Source organism: Alexandromys fortis, unplaced genomic scaffold (assembly GCF_014885135.2).
Source record: "Alexandromys fortis isolate MF-2015 unplaced genomic scaffold, M_Fortis_MF-2015_v1.1 scaffold_63, whole genome shotgun sequence".
NCBI classification, from domain to species: domain Eukaryota; kingdom Metazoa; phylum Chordata; class Mammalia; order Rodentia; family Cricetidae; genus Alexandromys; species Alexandromys fortis.
Genome location: NW_026067953.1, coordinates 6,920,563 through 6,940,820, shown reverse-complemented (window position 1 = coordinate 6,940,820; position 20,258 = coordinate 6,920,563). Strand labels below are relative to the sequence as shown.

Below are 20,258 nucleotides of genomic sequence, written 5' to 3'. Positions count from 1 at the left end.
ACGTTTCATAAATACTAAATGAGTTTCAAAATAAATGAAATATGAGGATAAACACAGCCAGAAAAATTACCGTCATTAAGACGTGAATAGATGTTTTCTGTCAGGTCATACCATATGGTTTTATTATAATCCCAAAATCCAGAAATGGTAACTCCTATGAAAACACCTACCATGAAAGAAAAAGAAATCAGAGCCAGGCAACTTTGCAGAGCTCAATACATGAACACAAACCTGCTCCATCTTCTAAAATAGGCTCCTCCACACTGAATTAGTCACAACTCTATAGAACTGACAGTGTGAATCTATATCATCTGTCTGTCTGTCTGTCTGTCTATCTATCTATCTATGGAACATACATTTAGTCATCAAAAATCCAAATTTCCAAATGAAAACAAACACATATGTGTAAATGTTACAAATAGATACATATTCTATAAAGGGGATTAATTAGAACAGCATTCAGGCTGTAGTCCAGTTTAACAATGGCTGTCTACCAGTGGAAAGTCCAGAAACACAGTAGTTGTTTCGGTCCACCAGGATGGGTGTCCCAGCTGGTCTTGAGTATGTGCCAGAATCCTGAAGAAGTAGGCTCTAATGCCAGTGAAGGAATCCACTTGCTAGTGAGGGCGAGGGCAAGCAGGCAAAGAACAGAAGCTTCCTTCTTTCATGTTCTTCATATACGATGACACCAGAAGGTATGACCCTGATTAAAGGTAAGTCTAGCTACTTCAAATGATTTAATTAAGAAAAATTCCTCACAGGTATACCCAGCACTTTGGGTTTTACTTCATTCTAGATGTAGTGAGGCTGACAAGGAAGAATAGCCTACATGAGTCCATCCCTTGTCAATCTGACAGTCATATCTCCTATGTTATGCTTAATTTCGAAATGAAACCAATAACTGGGTTATAATTATGCCTCACATGGTGTTACTTTCCCACCAACAACCACAAACACATTATATACTTAACCAGATCATAATTTGGCCTAACATGCTATAATACCTCACACAACTGCAAACACATTCTAAATTTTAGGATAGGTGGGAATGTTTCTTGAGGGATGTTCTTTTAGTATCTAAAAACATGAATATGAAAACTTAAAAACCACTAATATTTATTAATTGAAGTTATAGTGCATATAAAGAAATCAAGAAAGAAAACACAAATATCTGCAAAAATACATTCTTAACAAAATATCACAGCAATTGTAATTCTCATTTCTTCAACTGGTCACATGGCCTTTATATTTATAGCTGTTTTTGCCTACTACCCTCTCTGGTATTTCCTCTACCCTCAGCAAACCTTTGGAAGTCTTGGCACTTTTCCTAGAAGATTGATCCATATCCTCATTCCTGAAGGGCCTGTTTTCACTGTCATCCTGCCTGAATTAGTTGTTGCAACTTCTCCTCGACACTAGTCAAAGACCCCCTAAAGGATCTTCTGCATTCCAGACGTAATTTTTCTTACCTCCATTGTGGAGAAGCAACTCAATTTTCCCTTGGTAATCTGAATCAGTCACCACTCTTAACACTGTTATTCCTTTCTTAGTCTGTAGGGTTAAGGGCAGCCAGGGCATAGTCTGAGCTTCCAGTTCAATGGAATGCTATTGAGTCTCCTGGCAGGAGCATTCTTCCTTCTAGAACCAAAACTGCTAGGCCACAAGTACTTAAGGTCATGGGGATAGAAAGCAAAATCTTGCTAGTGGGTCTCTAGGGGTCAAAGTGAGTGGAACAATTCCTTTTTCCACCATGTGATCCCTGAACCCCATAGATCCTGGCTATGGAAGAGACTGTACCATATATCTGCTGCTGATTCAAAGAATATACCACCTTCTGAAGGCTCTTGACCCACCTAATCTGTGCTATAACTGTGTTTTCAAAAGCACATTCCATCATTCTGTTAGGCAAGCTGCTTCAGGCTGCTGAGACTCTATTAAGACCAGTCGATTATATGATCATAGGCCCACTCTCCCACTTCTCTGGTTGTGAAGTAAGCTCTTTTGTTAGAAGCAATACTGTATGGACCATGAGGGTGATGGATAAGGCATTCCTTGAGTTCGCAGATGGTGGTTTGGCAGAAATATTGCACGAAGGAGACAGAAAGGCAAAGCACTGTCCTTTCTCTTGAGAGGAAGTTGTCCAATGTGGTCAACCTGCCACCAGTTCGATAGCTGGTCATCCTGGGGAATGGTGCCATATCTGGGGCACAGTGTTGTTCTTTGCTGTTGGCAAATCTGGTACCCAGCAGCAGCTGTGTTCAAGTCAGCCTTAGTGAGTAGCAGTCCATGTTTTCAAGTTCATGTGTCACCCCCATCTCTGCCACGACAGCCACTTTGGTAAGGGGATCTTTGGGTAAGGACAAGGATGGAAGGACAGAGAAGCTAACTAGTCATAGACTGGACCATCCCATCTACTTGGTTATTGAAACCATACCCTCTGAAGTCACTTTTTGATGGGCATTTACTTAGGGCACAAGAATCTTCACAACTTTCATCCGTTTGAGGAGATCTATCCACATCCTTCCTTGCCAGATATCCTTCTCACAAAGTCTCCAACCATCATCGTTCCAATCCCTGACATCTAGTTCATACAACTCATGAACCAGTGAACCATCACACATCCAGATATTTCTCATTCAAAACAAAATACAAGACAATGCCTGAAGTTTTTTTCAACCGAGATTTCCCTTTTCTGGGGCCTTCAGGATTATCCCAGAAAGAGGTTGCGGTGCTACAGCTGTCTACTTCTGGGTGGTGCCTGCTTAATGTGTAGAACCATTGGAAAATCGGGCCCTGGTCTTCTCTTCCTTAGTCAACTGATCAGGTCACACCCCAGGAGGATATATGTACATACTTGGGAGCAGGGAGCATTGTAATGGGAATGGGAACCACAGGCATTTGGGAAACTTCTTCCTGTAATTTACTTGTGCCTTCAGAACCTGCTCAGGGACCTGGAGAGATGGATCAGAGGTTAAGAGCACTAACTACTCTTCCAGAGGTCCTGAGTTCAATTCCCAGTAATCACATGGTGGCTCACAACAATATGTAATAAGGTCTGGTGCCAGAAAGATGAACATGGTATGTACTCATTCATAAGTGAATACTATTTGTGAAGCAAAGGATATTGAGCCTATAGTTCATGATCCTAGAGAAGCTAAGTAACATGGTGAACCCTAAGAAAAGCATACATAGATCGACCCGGAAAGGGAAAATAGTTAAGATTGCCTGACAAAACTGGAACCATGGGGGGAGGGGCTAAGCAATAGAAGAGAGGATGCCCAAACTGGCCTTGCCCTGTATCAGACTGATGAATATCTTCTCATGCAGCAACTGATGGAAACAGAGGCGCAGAGCACTGGACTGAGCTCCCAAAGTCCAGCTGAAGAGTGGGAGGAGTGAGAATATGAGCAAAGAGGTTAAGAGCATGATGGGGACATCCACTGAAACAGTCTACCTGAGCTAATGGGAGCTCACCAACTTCAGCCTGACAGGGAAGGAACCAGCATAGGACCAAACTAGTCCCTCTGAATGTGGTCGACATTGTATGGCTGGAGCAGACTGCAGGGCCACTGGTAGTGGCACCAGGATTTATCCCTACTGCTTGTACTGGCTGTTTGGGAACCTATTCTCTTTGGATGGATACCTTGCTCAGCCTAGATATGGCAGGGCGGGCCTTGGACGTTCCCCAAAGCAATGTGCCTTACCCTTTCTGAAGACTGGATGGGGGATGGATGAGAGGTAGGTAAAGGGAATAGGAGGAAGGGAGGGAGTGAGAACTGGGTTTGATATGTAAAATGAAAAGATAGTTTGTTTTCTTTTTAAAAAATAAAAAATCTTTTAAGAAAGAAAATAAACTAGGCATAAAGTAAAAAGATCTGGTGCCCTCTTCTGGCCTGCAGGGACACATGCAAGAAGAATCATATATATATATATATGAATAAATAATATATATATGAATAAATAAATCTTTTTTAAAAAAACATAACCTGCTTAGGCTTGATCACATATATCCAATTCCATTTGATAATAGATCGCTGCTGTGAATATTTTACTTCATGGCTTAGTGGGTCACCAAGCTCATGATGGGTAGCTCAGTTTCCATGGTAACTTGGTGGCCTATTGTCAAATGTTCAGTTTCCACTAAAGTCCATTAGCAGGCCAAGATCTGTCTCTCAAAGATAAAATAGTTGGCTAAAGTTAATGGTAGAACCTTGATCCAATATCCCAAAGGTGCCTTCCGTGATTCTCACATATGGCCCTGCCAAAGGCTCCAAACAGCATCCATATTGGCCGCTGACACCTCAAGTATCATTAGATATGTTGCATCATATGGCCCATGAGGTAGAGCAGCCTTCTAAGCAGCCTGGACTTGTTGAAGAGTCTTCTCCTGTTCCAGGCCCCACTCAAAGCTAGCCACTCTCTGAGTCACTTGCTATATGATCAAGAGTAACACATTCAGGCGAGGAATGTGCTGTCTCCAGAATCCAAATAGGCCCACTAAACACTGTGCTTCTTTCTTGGTGGTGGGAGGGGCCAGGTGCAAAAAATGTACCCTTCGCCTTCGAAGGAATATTTCTGTGTGCTTCACACTATGCAGCTCTAAAAACTTCACTGAGGTAGAAGGCCCTTGAATTTTGGCTGAATTTGTTTCCCATCCTCTGATATGTGTATGTGTTATTAACAAGTCAAAATGGTTGCTACCTCCTCCTCACTTGGTCCAGTCAGCATAATGTCATCGCGATAGTGCACCAATGTGATATTTTATGGAAAGTCCCTTCTAAGTAATGACACAAGACAGGTGAGTTAATATATCCTTGAGGTCGAACTGTAAATTTATACTGCTGGTCTTTACAACGGAAAGCAAATTGCTCCTGGTGGTCCTTATTGACAGGCACCAAGAAAAGGGCATTTGCTAGACAAATAGATGTATACCATGTACCAGGAGATGTGTTAATTTGCTCAAATCGGGACACAATGTCTGGTGTAGCAGCTGCAATCAGAGTCATTACCGTTAACTTGGGATGTGTCATTCTCCAAGACACATCTTTCTTCTGCACTGACCAGTTATGAGCGTAAAAGGGAGATGCAGAGGAAACCACCACCCCTGCATCTTTAAAGTCCTTGATGCTGGCCACTCCTACTGGACTGAGATTTTTGTCTTCCATTCACTATTTTTCCTGGTAAAGGCAACTCCAATGGATTCCATTTGGCTTTTACAACCATAATAATTTCCGTTCCATAAATCAGGGAACCAATGGGAATTCTGGCAACTTCTCAGTATATCTATCCCAATTATACATTCCAGAGTGGGGAATAACAACAGGATGATTTGGGATCTACTAAGTCTTCAGTCAAAATTCCTCCATTAATCACCTCCATAAAACCTCCATAAACCCCTTCTTTAACTGGAGGGTCACAGTGCTTCATGAGCTCACTGGGAATCAGTGTCAGTTCTGAACCAGTATCCAATAGACCCCAAAAACTCTCACGTTTTTTTCTTTTCCCTGATGTGGGGAGTCTTTTTGCATATGTGTTGCTTTTATTAGTTAATAAATGAAGAAGCTGCTTTCGGCCAATGGCTTAACAGAATACAGCCAGGCTGGAAAAGATATATAGAGAAAGAAGGCAGTCAGTGAGATGCCATATAGCCACTGCCAGGGACAGATGAGCTGGAACCTTGCCAGTAAGTCACAACCACGTAGGGATGCACAGATTAATAGAAATTGATTCAATTAAAATGTAAGAACTAGCCAATAAGAAGCTGGAGCTAATAAATCAAGCAGTGATTTAATTAATACAGTTTCTGTATTGTTTTGGGCGTCTGGGCAGCCAGGAAACAAACGAGCAGCCTCATACTACAAATTGGTGCTCCAATGTGTGCTAACTAAATCCACATAAACCCTGAGAGGGCTTGAAAAGGAATTCTAGACACTAAAAAACAAAGTTTAGTCACATTTTTTTTCAGATGGGCTCTGCTTGCTGGCAGCGTGCTGCAGCTCCTTTAAGAGAGGTCTTCCTGATTCACTGGTGGCAAAAAGAAAAAAAAAATATGGTTTCAAAACGGTGGCTTCCTGTGCCGTACTTCCAGGGCTAACTCTGGATCTTTCAGGAGGCCGAGCACTTGAATGGGGTTTGTGGGCAGTGTGCTGCAAGTTACTTGGTGGCAGCATGGGCCAACTGGCTACCAGAGTCGAGGTGATGAGCATGGCTCCCACCCGGCAGTCTCAGAGGCAGTGAACGAACTTCTGCCACGTTGGACTGGGCGGAGCAAGCAGGCAAGGCTGTGTTTGCCCTGGCAACACCACCACTTAGGTTGTTAAGAATCACTTAGCATTTTAAGAGGATGTCCTGGTCAGAAAAGGATTACAGATATGCAATAGGACAGATTCAGACATATAAGACCTCTAAATGGATCATAGTGTTGGATAAATGTATATAGGCTTGGGAGAGAGAAGAAAAGGAGTATAGAGAGTTATAAGAAGAAGTAAATCATTTTAAAAAAAATAAAACAAAGTCTTTAAGGAGACAGAGTACAGACAGTCAAAGAGGAAAGGAATAAAGAAAAATAAGTCATGTAAAGATGGAAAATACACAGACTCTGTATTATGTATATTATTTGTGTTTCCTTTGAATTTTTGACTGTGAATGAGCTAAGTACAGGTAGATATCTCATTGTACGGGATGCTAATATAAACCAATGTAAAGGTATCTTGACTTCAGAATTTGGGTCCAAGTATATATCACTTTAGAAAAGAAGTTTTACTTTTGTTTCCACAGAAGATGAGAACCTGTGGATTAATTCCAGACTAATGTGATTTGATGAACCAAGACCACCTGAAAGGTCTCCATGAACACCCCAAAAATTACTTTTCCCAAAAAAAGTGGGAAGCACTTTGAAGAGAACTATGTCCAAATTTCCAAATATAGTTTATAAATGTTTGTTTACAGTTAAAAGGGGATATGATATAGAGATGGATATTTTGCCTTGATATAGATCTTGGTTTATTAATACAAATTTTAAGTCAGTTTTGTTATATGTACATTTCTACTCTTGATTAAGGTATTGTGTTTGTGCAGCTCATTTAAAAATGTAATGTATAATTAAGAAATAAAAGTTAATAGGAAATCATCTATAAAATATTCAAGCTTGTAGTCATGTTAGTTAGGTTTTATAGATATAGAGATATATTTCTGTTAGATAGGTATTCTTCAAATCTTTCAGAGACCTTCAGAATATGACATTTAAACTGTTTTAAGAATTTAGGACTTTTTGTTACAATGAGACACATCTGCTCCTGGCAGCATCAATCTATTTCAAGAGGATGATGGGCATCAAAGAGGCTACTTATGGAGTCAGCTAGCCATTTGGGCAAGAAACTGCTCTTGCCTGGACTGCTTGATGTTATGCTGTATAAACCGGATATGCAGGACCCACAGAGAAATGAGTGCTGAACTCGCCTAAAAGTGAGATGGTCATTTGGGTTTCCTACTTCATGAAAGAGTCTACCAGACATTCTGCAGGACACAGAAGAAAGTGACTGACAAACTGCCAATATAGGTGGAACTGCCTTTGAAATTTCCTGCTTCATGGAAAAGTCTGTCAGATACTATGGGCCTGTAGGCTGAAGATTGGATGCCCCAACAATAAAGAAGAACTGTGGGTGACTTTTCAGGCAGCAAGATGTCTCTATCAATTCTAGAGTTTTGGAAGTTGCTTACAATGCATTTCCTATTAACTTAGGCAATGTTATATCCTTCTGCAATCTTTGATGGAGTTGAAGAATAGATAGTTATAATTATAGTTTTCCTTAGCTATGATAAAAGATAAAGTAGATATAAATGTTGTAACTGTAATTATTGCTTGATACCTGTTTTATTATATGCAAACTTGCTATGTTAAAAAAAAAACCTTCCTTTTATTTAAACAGAAAAGGGAAAATGGTGTGGGAAGTCCTTCTGTATATGTGTTGTTTTTATTGGTTAATGAATAAAGAAGCTGCTTTCAGCCAATGGCTTAACAGAATATAGCCAGGCTGAAAAAGATATAGAGAGAAAGAGGGCAGAGTCAACGAGATGCCATTTCGCCAACACCAGGGACAGATGAGCTGGAACCTTGCTGGTAAGTCACACAATGTGGTGATACACAGATTAATAGAAATGGGTTAAAATAAGATGTAAAAGCTAGCCAATATGAAGCTAGAGCTAATAGTCCAAGCAGTTCTTTAATCAATACAGTTTTTGTGTCATTAATTCAGAAGTCTGGGCAGCCGGGAAACAAATGAGCAGCCTCCTACTATATTTCTCCACTGTAAAGTTGCCCTTATAAAAGGCCATGTGTTCCTTTGGGGGAAGGACTGGAGAATGGCTAACAGTAAAGCTCTCAGGTATTTTAGCAAAGTCCTTCCTCAGGAGGACTTGGCCTTGCCATCATGCAAGGGGTTCTGGGTCAGTAAACTGGCTCAGCTCTGGAACTTGGTTACCAGAAAGAAATTTGTTTTTGCCATAATCCAGAATAGTCTTTCTTTCATTTAAGAACGCTTCCACTTATAAAGACTGAACAAAAATGAAGTAGGCTTCTATTTCATGCCTGGAAACATCATGATTGATTAGCAAGTCCACCCCACTCATATCACCATAAGAATCACTCTGCCTGTGCTGCCCATTATGGGTCAGCCTATTATGTATATATTGGCCTGTCTCTGCTGCCTATTATGAGAACTACAATCACCTTGTCTTTGGCAATTCAGTGCTGCTACCTGTCCCGCTGCTACTTCAAGGCCCAAGTAATCCCACTGCATTTAATTCATCCAACAAAGCAGGCAGTGTTTCTAACCCAAAGGTCTGGCTCAAAAAATGGTGCAAAGAAAGCTCTTCAAATATGCTGGTGCCCATTTTTTATCTTACAGGATTACTGATAGGCATGACTTCTAGGTTTTCCACGGTGAAGGATTAGGTTTTATACAGTATACCCATCTAACATACAATTTCCCTGAACTTTAAAAACAAAACCTTTATCAACAGAGCCAAGCAATATTAGGCATGCCCAACCCCTTTTAGGTAGGCCATCCTTTGACAAAGTCTTCAACCTACCATTCAAGCAAACATTTGACACCTTTTTTTTTTAATCTAAGAGTTTCCATATTAAAGCTAGAATCTGCACTCAATGGGCGCATATCAATAACCTAAACCCAGTTTTATATTTCTTCTACCTTTATTCTATACCCTTAAAATCTACCCCCACACATATTTCCCAGACCTCTGATCATCATTAAGCTCCTTAGTAGTATAGTGCACCAACTCATGGACTACACTTTCTACCTCCCCCTAGAAGCCTGCTTGGCCTTAAATTTGGCTATAGGTCTAGAGGCAACTCATGGATTCTGATGGCTTACCTGACATCTCATTCAGGGAAAGTCACTGCTCGTTTAGCAGACTATAAAGGAATAATGTCTTTTTATTTATAAATAAAGTATGGCCCAGATTAAAGGTGGATCTTCCCTCCTCTAATGATCTGGATTGTAGGTGGGTCTAGCTTCTTCCAATGATTTGATTTAGAAAAATCCTTCACAGAAGTTCCTATCTACTTGGGTTTTAGTTAGTTACATATACAGCTAAGTTGGCAACCAAGAATAGCCATCACAACATGGTGCGGGATAATTGTCTGTATTCTGTCAATCATATTTTAAATAAATGCTGGTTGGCCAGGCAGGAAGTATAAGTGAGAAAACCATACAGGAAGTAGAGGTGGAGCAAAGAGAATAGGAGTATTCTGGGAAGCAGGAAGCTCCCTCCAGCAGTTCTGCCCAGACCACTGAAGAAGCAAGATGTGAGCTATCCCACTGAGAAAGGTACCGAGCCATGTGGCTAACATAGATAAGAATAATGGGTTAATATAAACTACAAGAGCTAATAAGCAGCCTAAGCTAATGGGCCAATCCGTTTTATAACTTATGGAGATCTCTGTGTGATTTTCTTTGGGGATTGCTGGCTGTGGGACCTTGTAGGAGGTCCCAATGAGCAGGCCCTCATGTTACAACACCACCTCACCTCTCCTCTTCTCTTTGAATCTCATTCTCACTTCCCAAGGCATTGGGAGGATGAAGTAGTTACAGGATATACCATAAGATTTATGAACCACCTCATTGACTCCCAGAAGAGTTAGCTCTATGAGTACTACTTCCTTAGGATAAATCCTCTTAATGTATTGGTTTATTCTAAAAATATCATTTTAGCTATAATTTAGTAAGGATTTTGTTAATGTTGGAGAGGACTATAATGTGCCACTATAGACTATGCAACTCTAGATTAATAATTATTTCGTGGTAAAAGCAACAGAATCAAGAGATGCAGGCTCTGATCTTTATTTATTGCCCAAAAGTATGGTATAATGACCTCTTGTGTCTGGAAATAAAGAGGACTTTCCTTCCTGGTCACAGAGGCTAGTCAGTGGAACAGTTACTTTTCCTGTCACTGTGATTAAAGGAGAAAGGATTTATTTTGACTGACAGTTTGAGAGTGTACTTCATCATGGTAGAAAAGTGAACTGGAAGAGGCAGATGGTCATGAAGCAGAGATATATAATGCCTTGCTCAGCTTACTTCCCTGTTTTTATTCATTCTAGGACCCCACCCTGTGGAATGGTGCCATCTATGGTTTGGGTTTTTTCCACCTCAGTTAACCTAATCTAAGTAATCCCTTATAGGCATATCCAGAGGGTCTTACCTCCTGTGATTCCAAATCTTATGAAGATCATTGTCAGGTCCAAAAGAAACTGGGGACAAATGGTTAACTTTGCAGCAAATCAACATATGAAACAGCATGCTGACTCCTCCAGGCTCTCTCAGCCCTTCTTACCCCATCCCTACCCCAAATTTCTCCAGCTCACAGGCTTCCTTTCTCCCAGCTTCTAACTCCTATATAAACCTTACATTTTGACCATGTGCCCTCTTGGTCCTCTCTCTTGCCCCTCTCTCAGTCCTCCTTTCCTGCTCTCCCTTAAGTACCTCTAATGGCCTGGTCAATTCTTCTGAGCATGCTCAGTCTGCTACATTCTTTTCCTGCTCTTTACTCTTCCAGATGCTTCTGGCTGTTCTCTCCCTCATACCTATAATAAAAACCTTCCCTTCAACCATACCTTGGAGTTGTCAAGTCCTCATGTTAAATAATCATAATCAATTTAAACCATCAAAAGTTGGCATAAACAGATTTTACTGAACTAATTCTCACTCACTCATTCATTAATTTATTTATTCTTCCTTCCTACCTTCCTTCCTCACTAGGAAGAAAACCATTTTTTGAGGGTGTACATCTGTATTACTGTTTCTTTTGCTGTGATAAACACTGGCCAAAAGCAACTTGGGAAGGAAAGATTTTATTTAATCTTACACTTTCTGGTAACCGTCCATTACTATGAGGTAACTAGGATAGGAAGTCAAGCCGGAACCTGGAAATAGAAACTGAAGCAGAGGCCATGAAAAAGTGTGGCTTACCAACTTGTTCCTCATGACTCGTTCACTCTGCTTTCTTATATGACTCAGGGCAACCTTCCCAGGGTTTGCACTTCTTACAGTGGACTGGGCACTCAAACATCAGTCATTAGTCAAGAAAATGCCAACAGACTTGCCTCCAGGCCAATCTTATAACAGCATTTTCTCAACTGAGAGTCCTTGTTCTCAAATGAGACTTAGTGTGTCGACACGAAATCAATCAGCATGGGAGGTGGGGAAGGGGCTTATGTAGCTCAGGCTGACTGTAAACTTGATGTATGGGCAGGGATGACCTTGAACTACTAATCTCCCCACTATCACCTCTCAAGTGTTGTGATTACACACGTCTGTATTTTCCACTACTTCTCTCACATATGCACAAGGTACTTCTACCAACAAAACGCTGTCTCTTCAACAGAGATAACTTTCCTTTGTCAAAATGATGTATAAGCTTCAATTGAATCACTTTGATTTTATTTTCTGTGAATTCCTGTTTAAGCAAATATCAGTAGGAAACCTTGTGCCCTTTTACCTATTACTCTCTTTTGTTATAGTAATATGTAGCCAGTTAGTGTAAATATGTGTACAAAGAAAATCCTTTCTCCCTGAAAACATATTTCTAAACAAATATATTCCTAGTTTAAGAGTTCAATTTAGTCAGCAAAGAAAGAGTTCAGGCAGTCGTGGTTCAGGTACAGAGCAAGCAAGATGTGACTGCCTCGCTGAAAAAGGTACTGGGCCACATGGCTAACATAGACAAGAATAATGGGCTAATATAAGTTATAAGAGTTAATAAGAAGCCTGAGCTATTCAATTGTTAAAGGGCAAGGCAAAAAGTAAAGGCGTGATGCAATGTCTTGTGGGGGGACTTGGGAACGTCAGGCAGGGTTGTTGAGCAAAGCAGTGTAGACTAAATACAGTGGCAGAGAACATTTTATGTAAATCAGAGAGGCAAGCTCTGGGAAGCAAAGTCTGGTGGATTTACAAATGGACTCAATTACCCAGCACTTGGATGATCTTCAAATAAAAATCAGAGGAATGTATGAAAGAATACTGTATTGGAGGAATCCGATTTGGTGTTTAAAGAGTCTGGAAAAAAAAAGACTCAGAGGTGCAGATTACAGTTATAATTAGAGATAATGTTTCACTTCATTTTAAAAATGATTCATCAAAAAGACAGTGGGACAAACATGCCACCTGCACCTGCTGGGTTGTCTCATCAGTGCAGGAATGGGGACTTCAAAGGAAATGACAGGAGTCTTCCAGCATGCAGGTTTGGTTTCACTCGGCTATCGCTTAAAATGCTTATGCAACACACAAATAATTAATATTTGTTCATTCCTTCCCATACATCAACCCATAACACAATGTCAAATTTGATCATTGCTAAAACAATTGATGCAGTTTTCACTCAGCGAAATAATATATGTTTTCTTGTGCTTGTGAGTAGCTATATTTATCACTCTGTGGAGTGTCATTTTCTTTGGATTGTTTTGTTCTGTTGATTGAAATGACTAGGAACACAGGAGTCTGTAAGGACACAAGCAAAGAGTGTCTGGGACATCACTTATTGCCATGATTGGCTTTGATCATCTGCTGGCTTATTCTTGTATTTCTTTTCTACAGTGTTGAGGGTGTGCTCTTCAACCATTTGTAATATTACTAAAAATAAATGCAGTTAATTCCAACTGCTTCTTAACTATTAAAAAAAAGAAGAAGAAGAAGCCTGAGCTACTAGGCCAATCAGTTTGTAACTAATATAGACCTCTGTGTGATTTCTTTGGGACATAATGACTGTGGAAACTGGGCAGGACAGAAACCTCAGACAACAGAATAGCGCCCAATGTGTAGACAATGCATCCACATAAAGTCTGAGAGAGCATGGGAAGACAGGAAAGAATAAAGCATGGCTTATTGAAAGCAGCACTTTCTTGGGTGGGCTCTGCTTGCTAGAGGCAAGTGCTCTCATTTAAGAGAGGCTTCCTGACTCAGCATTAGCTGCAAAATCTTGCAGCTCTTTTAAGAGGCCCTGCCACAAAACACTTAAGTGGTGTTGATGAAAAACTGACTGCATGCTTTTTGTTGGTGGCAGGAACCTTGAAACACCATAGAGGTGTGTCAATAAACATGGCTATAGCTGGTACCTCCACCATGAGGCTGGAATCTCAGAAAGCTAAAGAATGGGCTGGATCCAGCAGTCAAAGCCATGACTTTAATCCTAGCCATACTGTTTAGCAAATTAAAGACTTGTGTGGTCAGAAAAAGAGAGGTATACAGTAAAGATAGATTCAAAGACAAAGAAAACCTCTAAATGGTTTACAGTGTGTTTAAAAATATATGCAGCCTTGGGAGAGAAAAGAAAAAGGCTAAAGTCCTTAAAATAAAAAAAAAAGAGAGTACTTGGGTGTGATGGCACACACCTTTAATCCCAACACTTGGGAGACAGAGGCAGACAGATCTCTGTGAGTTCAAGGACAGCCTGGCCTACAGAGTGAGTTCCAGGGCAAAGATACATAGAGAAACCTTGTCTCAAAAAGTCAAAAATTAAAAATAAAAGAAATAGAGTTTAAAATAAAGCCACAAAAAGATGGAGAACACACAGGGAATCTGGATACTGTATGTTATTATCTTCTCTTTGAATTATTTGAATGCTGAGGAAGGAGTAAGAGCTGCTAAACGATATTTGTTTATAAATGCCACTGAATTAATCCAAGATAGGTATTTTGAAAATACCTTGACTTTAAAATTTAGATCATGTTACCTTGGAGAAGAGGTTTTGTTTCTGTTTCCACAGGAAATGAGAGGCTGTGAATTTATTCTGGGGTAAGAAAAATCAGGTTTGATAAAGGAAGACTCCCTGAGAAATCTTTAATAGAGTGGATGGCCCAGATGTCTGAGTTTTACATCCAGAATAGTTCAAAGATTACTACTTAAGATGATCAAGCCTCACAGGATACTCTAGTCAGGACTTGATCATAATTTAAAATTTTCTTTAGGTCCCCAAAAGATTATCAGCACCCCAATCAACAGGAAGTAGTCTGAAAAAAAAACTATGCCCACTTCCCAAAAAGTGGATTGTGAATACTTGCCTTTATTTAGAATGTTGGATACAAGTTGTTGTGGATAATGGTCAGTAGAAAAGCTAAATAAAGGAGATTCGATTCAGAGTTATTGTTTTTAAAAAAGGGGGGAAGTGCTGTGGAACAGTGGTCTTTTATCCTGTCACATACATTATTTTTAATAAAATGCTGATTGGCCAGTAGCTAGGCAGGAAATATAGGTGGGGCGACCAGGCAGGAAGTACAGGTGGGGCAACAAGAATACTAGAAAAAGGGAAGTGCAGTCTGCAGACGTAGTCCAGATACAGAGCAAGCAAGATGTGACTGCCTCGCCAAAAAAGGTACTAAGCCACGTGGCTAACATAGACAAGAATAATGGGCTAATATAAGTTATAAGAATTAATAAGAAGCCTGAGCTACTAGGCCAATAAGTTTATAAATAAAAATAAATAAAAAATAAAGATCTACACCACCACTAAAAAAAAAAAAAGAAAAATTTCAATGGAAAAAAAAAACAAGATGCAAGAGGGATTTTAATATTTGTGATTAAAAACATTGAAAGGGGCTGTGGAAAGAGCCCAGTCAGTAGTGTTCTTGCCATGCACAGTTGACAATCTGAGTTCTCTTCCATGTGCCCTCATAAAAAATTTTCAGGGAGAGTGACATACCTATAACCACAGACTGGGGATGCAGACAGAGAACAGTCAGTTTAGCCAAACTGGTGAGATCTAGGTTCAGGAAGAGACCATGCCTCAAAAATAAGCTGAAGAAAAATTAAATATGTTTACTGTGGTCAACCCCTGGTCTCTCGATATACCTGCACACAGTGGAGTCTGTACACACCCACCTACCCACTCCATGCCATGAATGAAAGACATTTGCTAAATCCTTTCCTCCTCAGTCCTTTCCTTCCATGTGATATGCTCTCTCGCTCTCTCGCTCTCTCTGTCTCTCTCTCCTTTATCTCCTCATTGACTTGCTTGTTCTTCCCCTCTTAGTGTTGACCTAGGATAGCCTAGAATTCACTAAGTGAGATAAGGCTGCCTGCAACAATATTTCTGCTTCAGGCTCTGAGTGTGGGACACCATCCTCACATAACAGAATTGCCTTTGTTATGGTTTCTATTTCTGTGAAGAGAAATCATGACCATGGCAACTCATAAAGGAAAACATTTGATTGGGGTGGACCACTTGCAGTTCAGAGGTTCAGTCCATTATCATCATGAAGGTTCATTGTAGCATCAGGCAAGCATGGCACTGGAGAAATAGCTGAGATTCCCATATATTGCACATTACAGGAAATGGTGTGTCTCACTGAGTGGTATTTTGAACATATATGAGACCTCAAAGCCTGCCCCCACAGTGACACACTTCCTCTAACAAGGCCATACCTCCTAGTAGTGCCACTCCCTATGATCTTATGGGAGCCAATTACATTCAAACTACATTACACTCCTCAGCCCCCATAAGCTTATAACACTATCATAACACAAAATGCATTTAGTTCAACTTCAAAAGTTCCCATAAGTCACAACAAAGTTCAAAAGTCCAAAGTTCAAAGCCTCTTCTAAGATTCATGCAATCTCTTAACTATAATCCCCTATAAACATGAAATCAAAAAATAGATCACATATTTCAAACATATACTGGCACAGGATATACATTTGGGTTATCATTTCAAAATGCAGAGAAGGGAGCATAGTGAGGAAATACTGGACTAAAGCAAGACCAAAACCCAGCTGGGCAAACTCCAAACTCTGCATCTCTGTGTCTGATGTCAAAGCGTTCTTCAGATCACCAACTCCTTTCAGCTTTGTCAACAGCAACACTCTTGGGATGCTAAGATAGCTCTTTTCTTTGGCAGGTATCCCATGGCTCTGGAATTATTGACATCTTGGCAAGACAAGGCAATCTAGGCTTCAACTTCAAAGCTTTACACAATGGCTTCTTTGGGCCTCCATACAGGAACACCCCTGACACATGCCTGGCCTTAGTGGTTTTCCTTAGGTATAGGGGCTAATTCCATAGCCTGTTTCTTCTATCCTTGACTCTACAGTCAGAACCACATAGATGAAGCTACCAAGTTCTGCTGCATGCTGGGCCTGGAACATGATCCCCTCTTTCAATTACATCTTCACCAGCTTCCTATTTTTTCACTGTCTAAGCTTAAGTGTCCTAAAACTTACTCACTTTGTAGGCCAGGCTGACATCAAACTCAGATATCTGATAGCCTCTGCCTTCCCAGTGTTGGGATTTGGTATAGGAAGATCTTCTGTCTATGTGTTACTTTCATTGGTTAAATAAAGAGACTGCCTTGGCCTTTGATAGGGCAGAAAATTAGGTGGGTGGAGTAGACAGAACAGCATGCTAGGGCAAAGGCAGGCAGAGAGAGCTGCCATGGAGCCAGCCACCAGGTCAGACATGCTGAATCTCTCCCGATAAGCCACAGTCACGTGGTGATACACAGATTATTAGAAATGGGTTAATCAAGATGTGAGAGTTAGCAAATAAGAGGCTAGAGCTAATGGGCCAGGAAGTATTTAAATGAATACAGTTTGTGTGAAATTATTTCGGGTATAAGCTAGCCGGGTGGCCAGATGTGGCCTGAGGCTCCTCAAATACAATTTGGTGTGGTTAATTTCGGGTATAAACTAGCTGGGTGGCAGGGATGCAGCCCGCCGCTCCTACTACAACAGGGATTAAAGGCAGTGCCACCACACCCAACTCTAAGTGCTTCTTTAATTCATTTTCACAAGTTGAAAACTTAGCTGGGTGGGATATTGGTCTGAGGTGACCACTCCCTTTATTCCATTTCTTTTTTTTTTTTTTTTTTTTTTTTTGGTTTTTCAAGACAGGGTTTCTTTGTGGCTTTGGAGCCTGTCCTGGCACTAGCTCTGTAGACCAGGCTGGTCTTGAACTCATAGAGATCCGCCTGCCTCTGCCTCCCGAGCGCTGGGATTAAAGGCCTTTATTCCATTTCTTAATCTGTTTATCTCTTTGAACAGGGGACTTAGCTCCATTCCACTTCCCAGCACTCCTTTTCTCCTCAAATTGTACATTTTGTATTTGTCCTTGCTCAGCTTGCTCATTTTCATTAGAGTTACCATTAGTAAATACATGACAGTCTATACTAGGCTGTTTGAGATTTCCTATGCCAATGGAACTAACCTAAAAATTAATCCAAAATTCTTCATGTTAGGGCTGGAGAGATGGCTCAGTGGTTAAGAGCATTGCCTGCTCTTCCAAAGGTCCTGAGTTCAATTCCCGGCAACCACATGGTGGCTCACAACCATCTGTAATGAGGTCTGGTGCCCTCTTCTGGCTGCAGACATGCACACAGACAAAATAGTGTATACATAATAAATAAATAAATAAATATTTAAAAAAAATTCTTCATGTTAGCCTCAGGCAGATCCTTTGGACAAGGGCAAAAGGCAGCCACTTTCTTCACCAAAATGTCACAAGAACAGTCTCTAGATCACATATTATTACTATCCTCCAAAACATCTTAAGATAGCCCCCCACAGTTCAGATAACTCAGTACACACAGTCTTCCATGTTCCTATTTCTAAGGCCCATTAAGCAGCACTTAATTTGTTCAACTGGTTTTCCAATCCACAGTCCCAAATCTCACATTCATTCAAACAAAAAAAAAAAAATGGTCCAGCCTATCACAGCAACACCCCAGTCCTTAGTACCAAGTTCTGTCCTAGTTAGGATCCCTATTGTTATGAAGAAATGCCATGATCATGACAACTCTTATAAAGAAAAACATTTGATTGGGGTGGCTTGATTACAGTTTAGAGGTTCAGTTCATTATCGTCATGGTGGAACACGGCGGCAGACAGACAGACATGGTGCTGGAGAAGTAGCTGAGAGTTCTCCATCTTGCAAGCAACAGGAAGTGGTGTATCTCACTGGGTGTTATCTTGAGCATACATGAGACCTTAAAGTTTGTCCCCACAGTGACATACTTCTCTTCAAAAAGGCCACACCTACTCCAATGAAGCAATACCTTCTAATGGTACCACTCCCTGTGAGCTTATGGTGGCCAATTACTTTCAAACTACCACAAGAATACAACTTCTTTTTTATTCCATAATATGTTTTTATTGATGATTAGGGAATTTCACATCATGAACCCCAAGCATATCACTTCCCAGTCCTCCCAGGTCTGTCATTCCACCCTTCCCCCCCCCACACACACACACCAAAAGAAGATGAGGAAGAGGAAGAAGAAAAAGAAAAAAAGAAACAAAATGCAAAAAAAGAGAACAATTTCAATTTGTGTTGCCCGTATACTCACTAGAGTATGCTCAAAATTCTAGTGGCCAGTCCCTTAAAGAAAACCCACACCCCTGCCAGAAGACCTCAGTTATGGAGAGCTACACTTCAATATGCCCATCATACTTATTTTTAAGAATTATCTTCAATGGCCACCTGTCAAGCTTGTTACTTTTGGGTGGGGTGGGGTGTGGTGGAAGTTGTCATGGAAGCCTTCCATGTTTCTCTTTCTCAACTGTGAGTCTGCAGTCATCAATACCATGGCAAAAGTGGCTTCCGTGTTCTTCAGTCAGTAGGGGAATGAATTATGGACTTGTACATGGATTCTGGTGACTGCATGGACCACAGACATTCACATGATCTCTAACATTAGCACAGGACACAGACCTCAGCATGGTCTCAGGAGACAACCCGGACCTGGACATCACCGTGGCCTCGGTAGGCAACACAGACTACCCACATCAACATGGCCCCTGTCAGAAGTCCAGCTCACGGCCTTCAGGATTGCATCAGACAGTGGCCCTGACCCAGAATATCTGTATGGCTTTAAGCGGTGCCTCTGGCCAGGGACCTCAACATAGCTCCCAGGTGCTGTAGGACCATAAGCACCACATGAACCTCCAGCTTCAACATGGCCTGGGGCAGTAGATGAAGGGTACCAAAGTGGCCTCCAGGGACAGCACGGACTATAGAGGTCTTTTTAAGAGTTCCAAACCAGAAAATGGACCATTCTTCATCTTGGACATCCTATCATTGCTCAGAAGCAGGACAGTCATCTGGCTGAGAAGTGTGTTAAGAGGCTGAAAGGGAGTGCAAGCTCCAGACTGCTGCACACTACCCTCTTGGCCCTATTCAGCCATGACATGCTCTCCTGTCCACTAAAGCCTTCTCTCTCTTACCACCACTGTTGAGTCTCTAGGCCCACATCTCTCCACTGCTTAATCGCCAATCCATTCCTCTGTCTTTCTCAGTGCTCCAGCAAATATTCATTCATCACAGTGGCATGGGAAACTATAGCTTATTACATAATATATATGTATATATATATATATATTACACACAATATATACACACACACACACACATATAGCTGCTATTTTCTTTTTTAATTGTTGCTACCTTTTAAGCTACGGCTATCCTAGTCAGCAATGGCAGCTCTGTCACTACCAGCAGCAATTTGGCTGCAAAGGCCACAGCCTGAAAAAAATCTATTCCCTCAGGCACCATAGCTTTATTTTTTCTCTGTCCCTCTAGAGAATTCAAGATTCAAAGGTTGACCTAGAATTCTGCTCCCCAGGGAGGCTGAATAGTAAGCAGCTTTCACTCTTCACCTAGCTCACCGCCTGGCATTTCCCAAGAAGTTCTCGTACTTTTCCTGGCCCCTCCTTAAAATCCCTTCTCCACCTGACTCATCCCTACAATTTCCGGTC

General features: G+C 40.9%; 1 protein-coding gene across 1 annotated transcript in view; it reads right to left on the bottom strand.

Annotated features, from left to right (window-relative positions):
- LOC126507208 (cation channel sperm-associated auxiliary subunit beta-like) overlaps nt 1-20,258 on the bottom strand; it is a 171,136-nt gene that overhangs the window by 89,550 nt on the left and 61,328 nt on the right. The window contains exon 7 of the mRNA XM_050151448.1: nt 71-166. Within this exon, the coding sequence (XP_050007405.1) occupies nt 71-166 (96 nt within the window). The remainder of the gene's footprint in view (nt 1-70; nt 167-20,258) is intronic.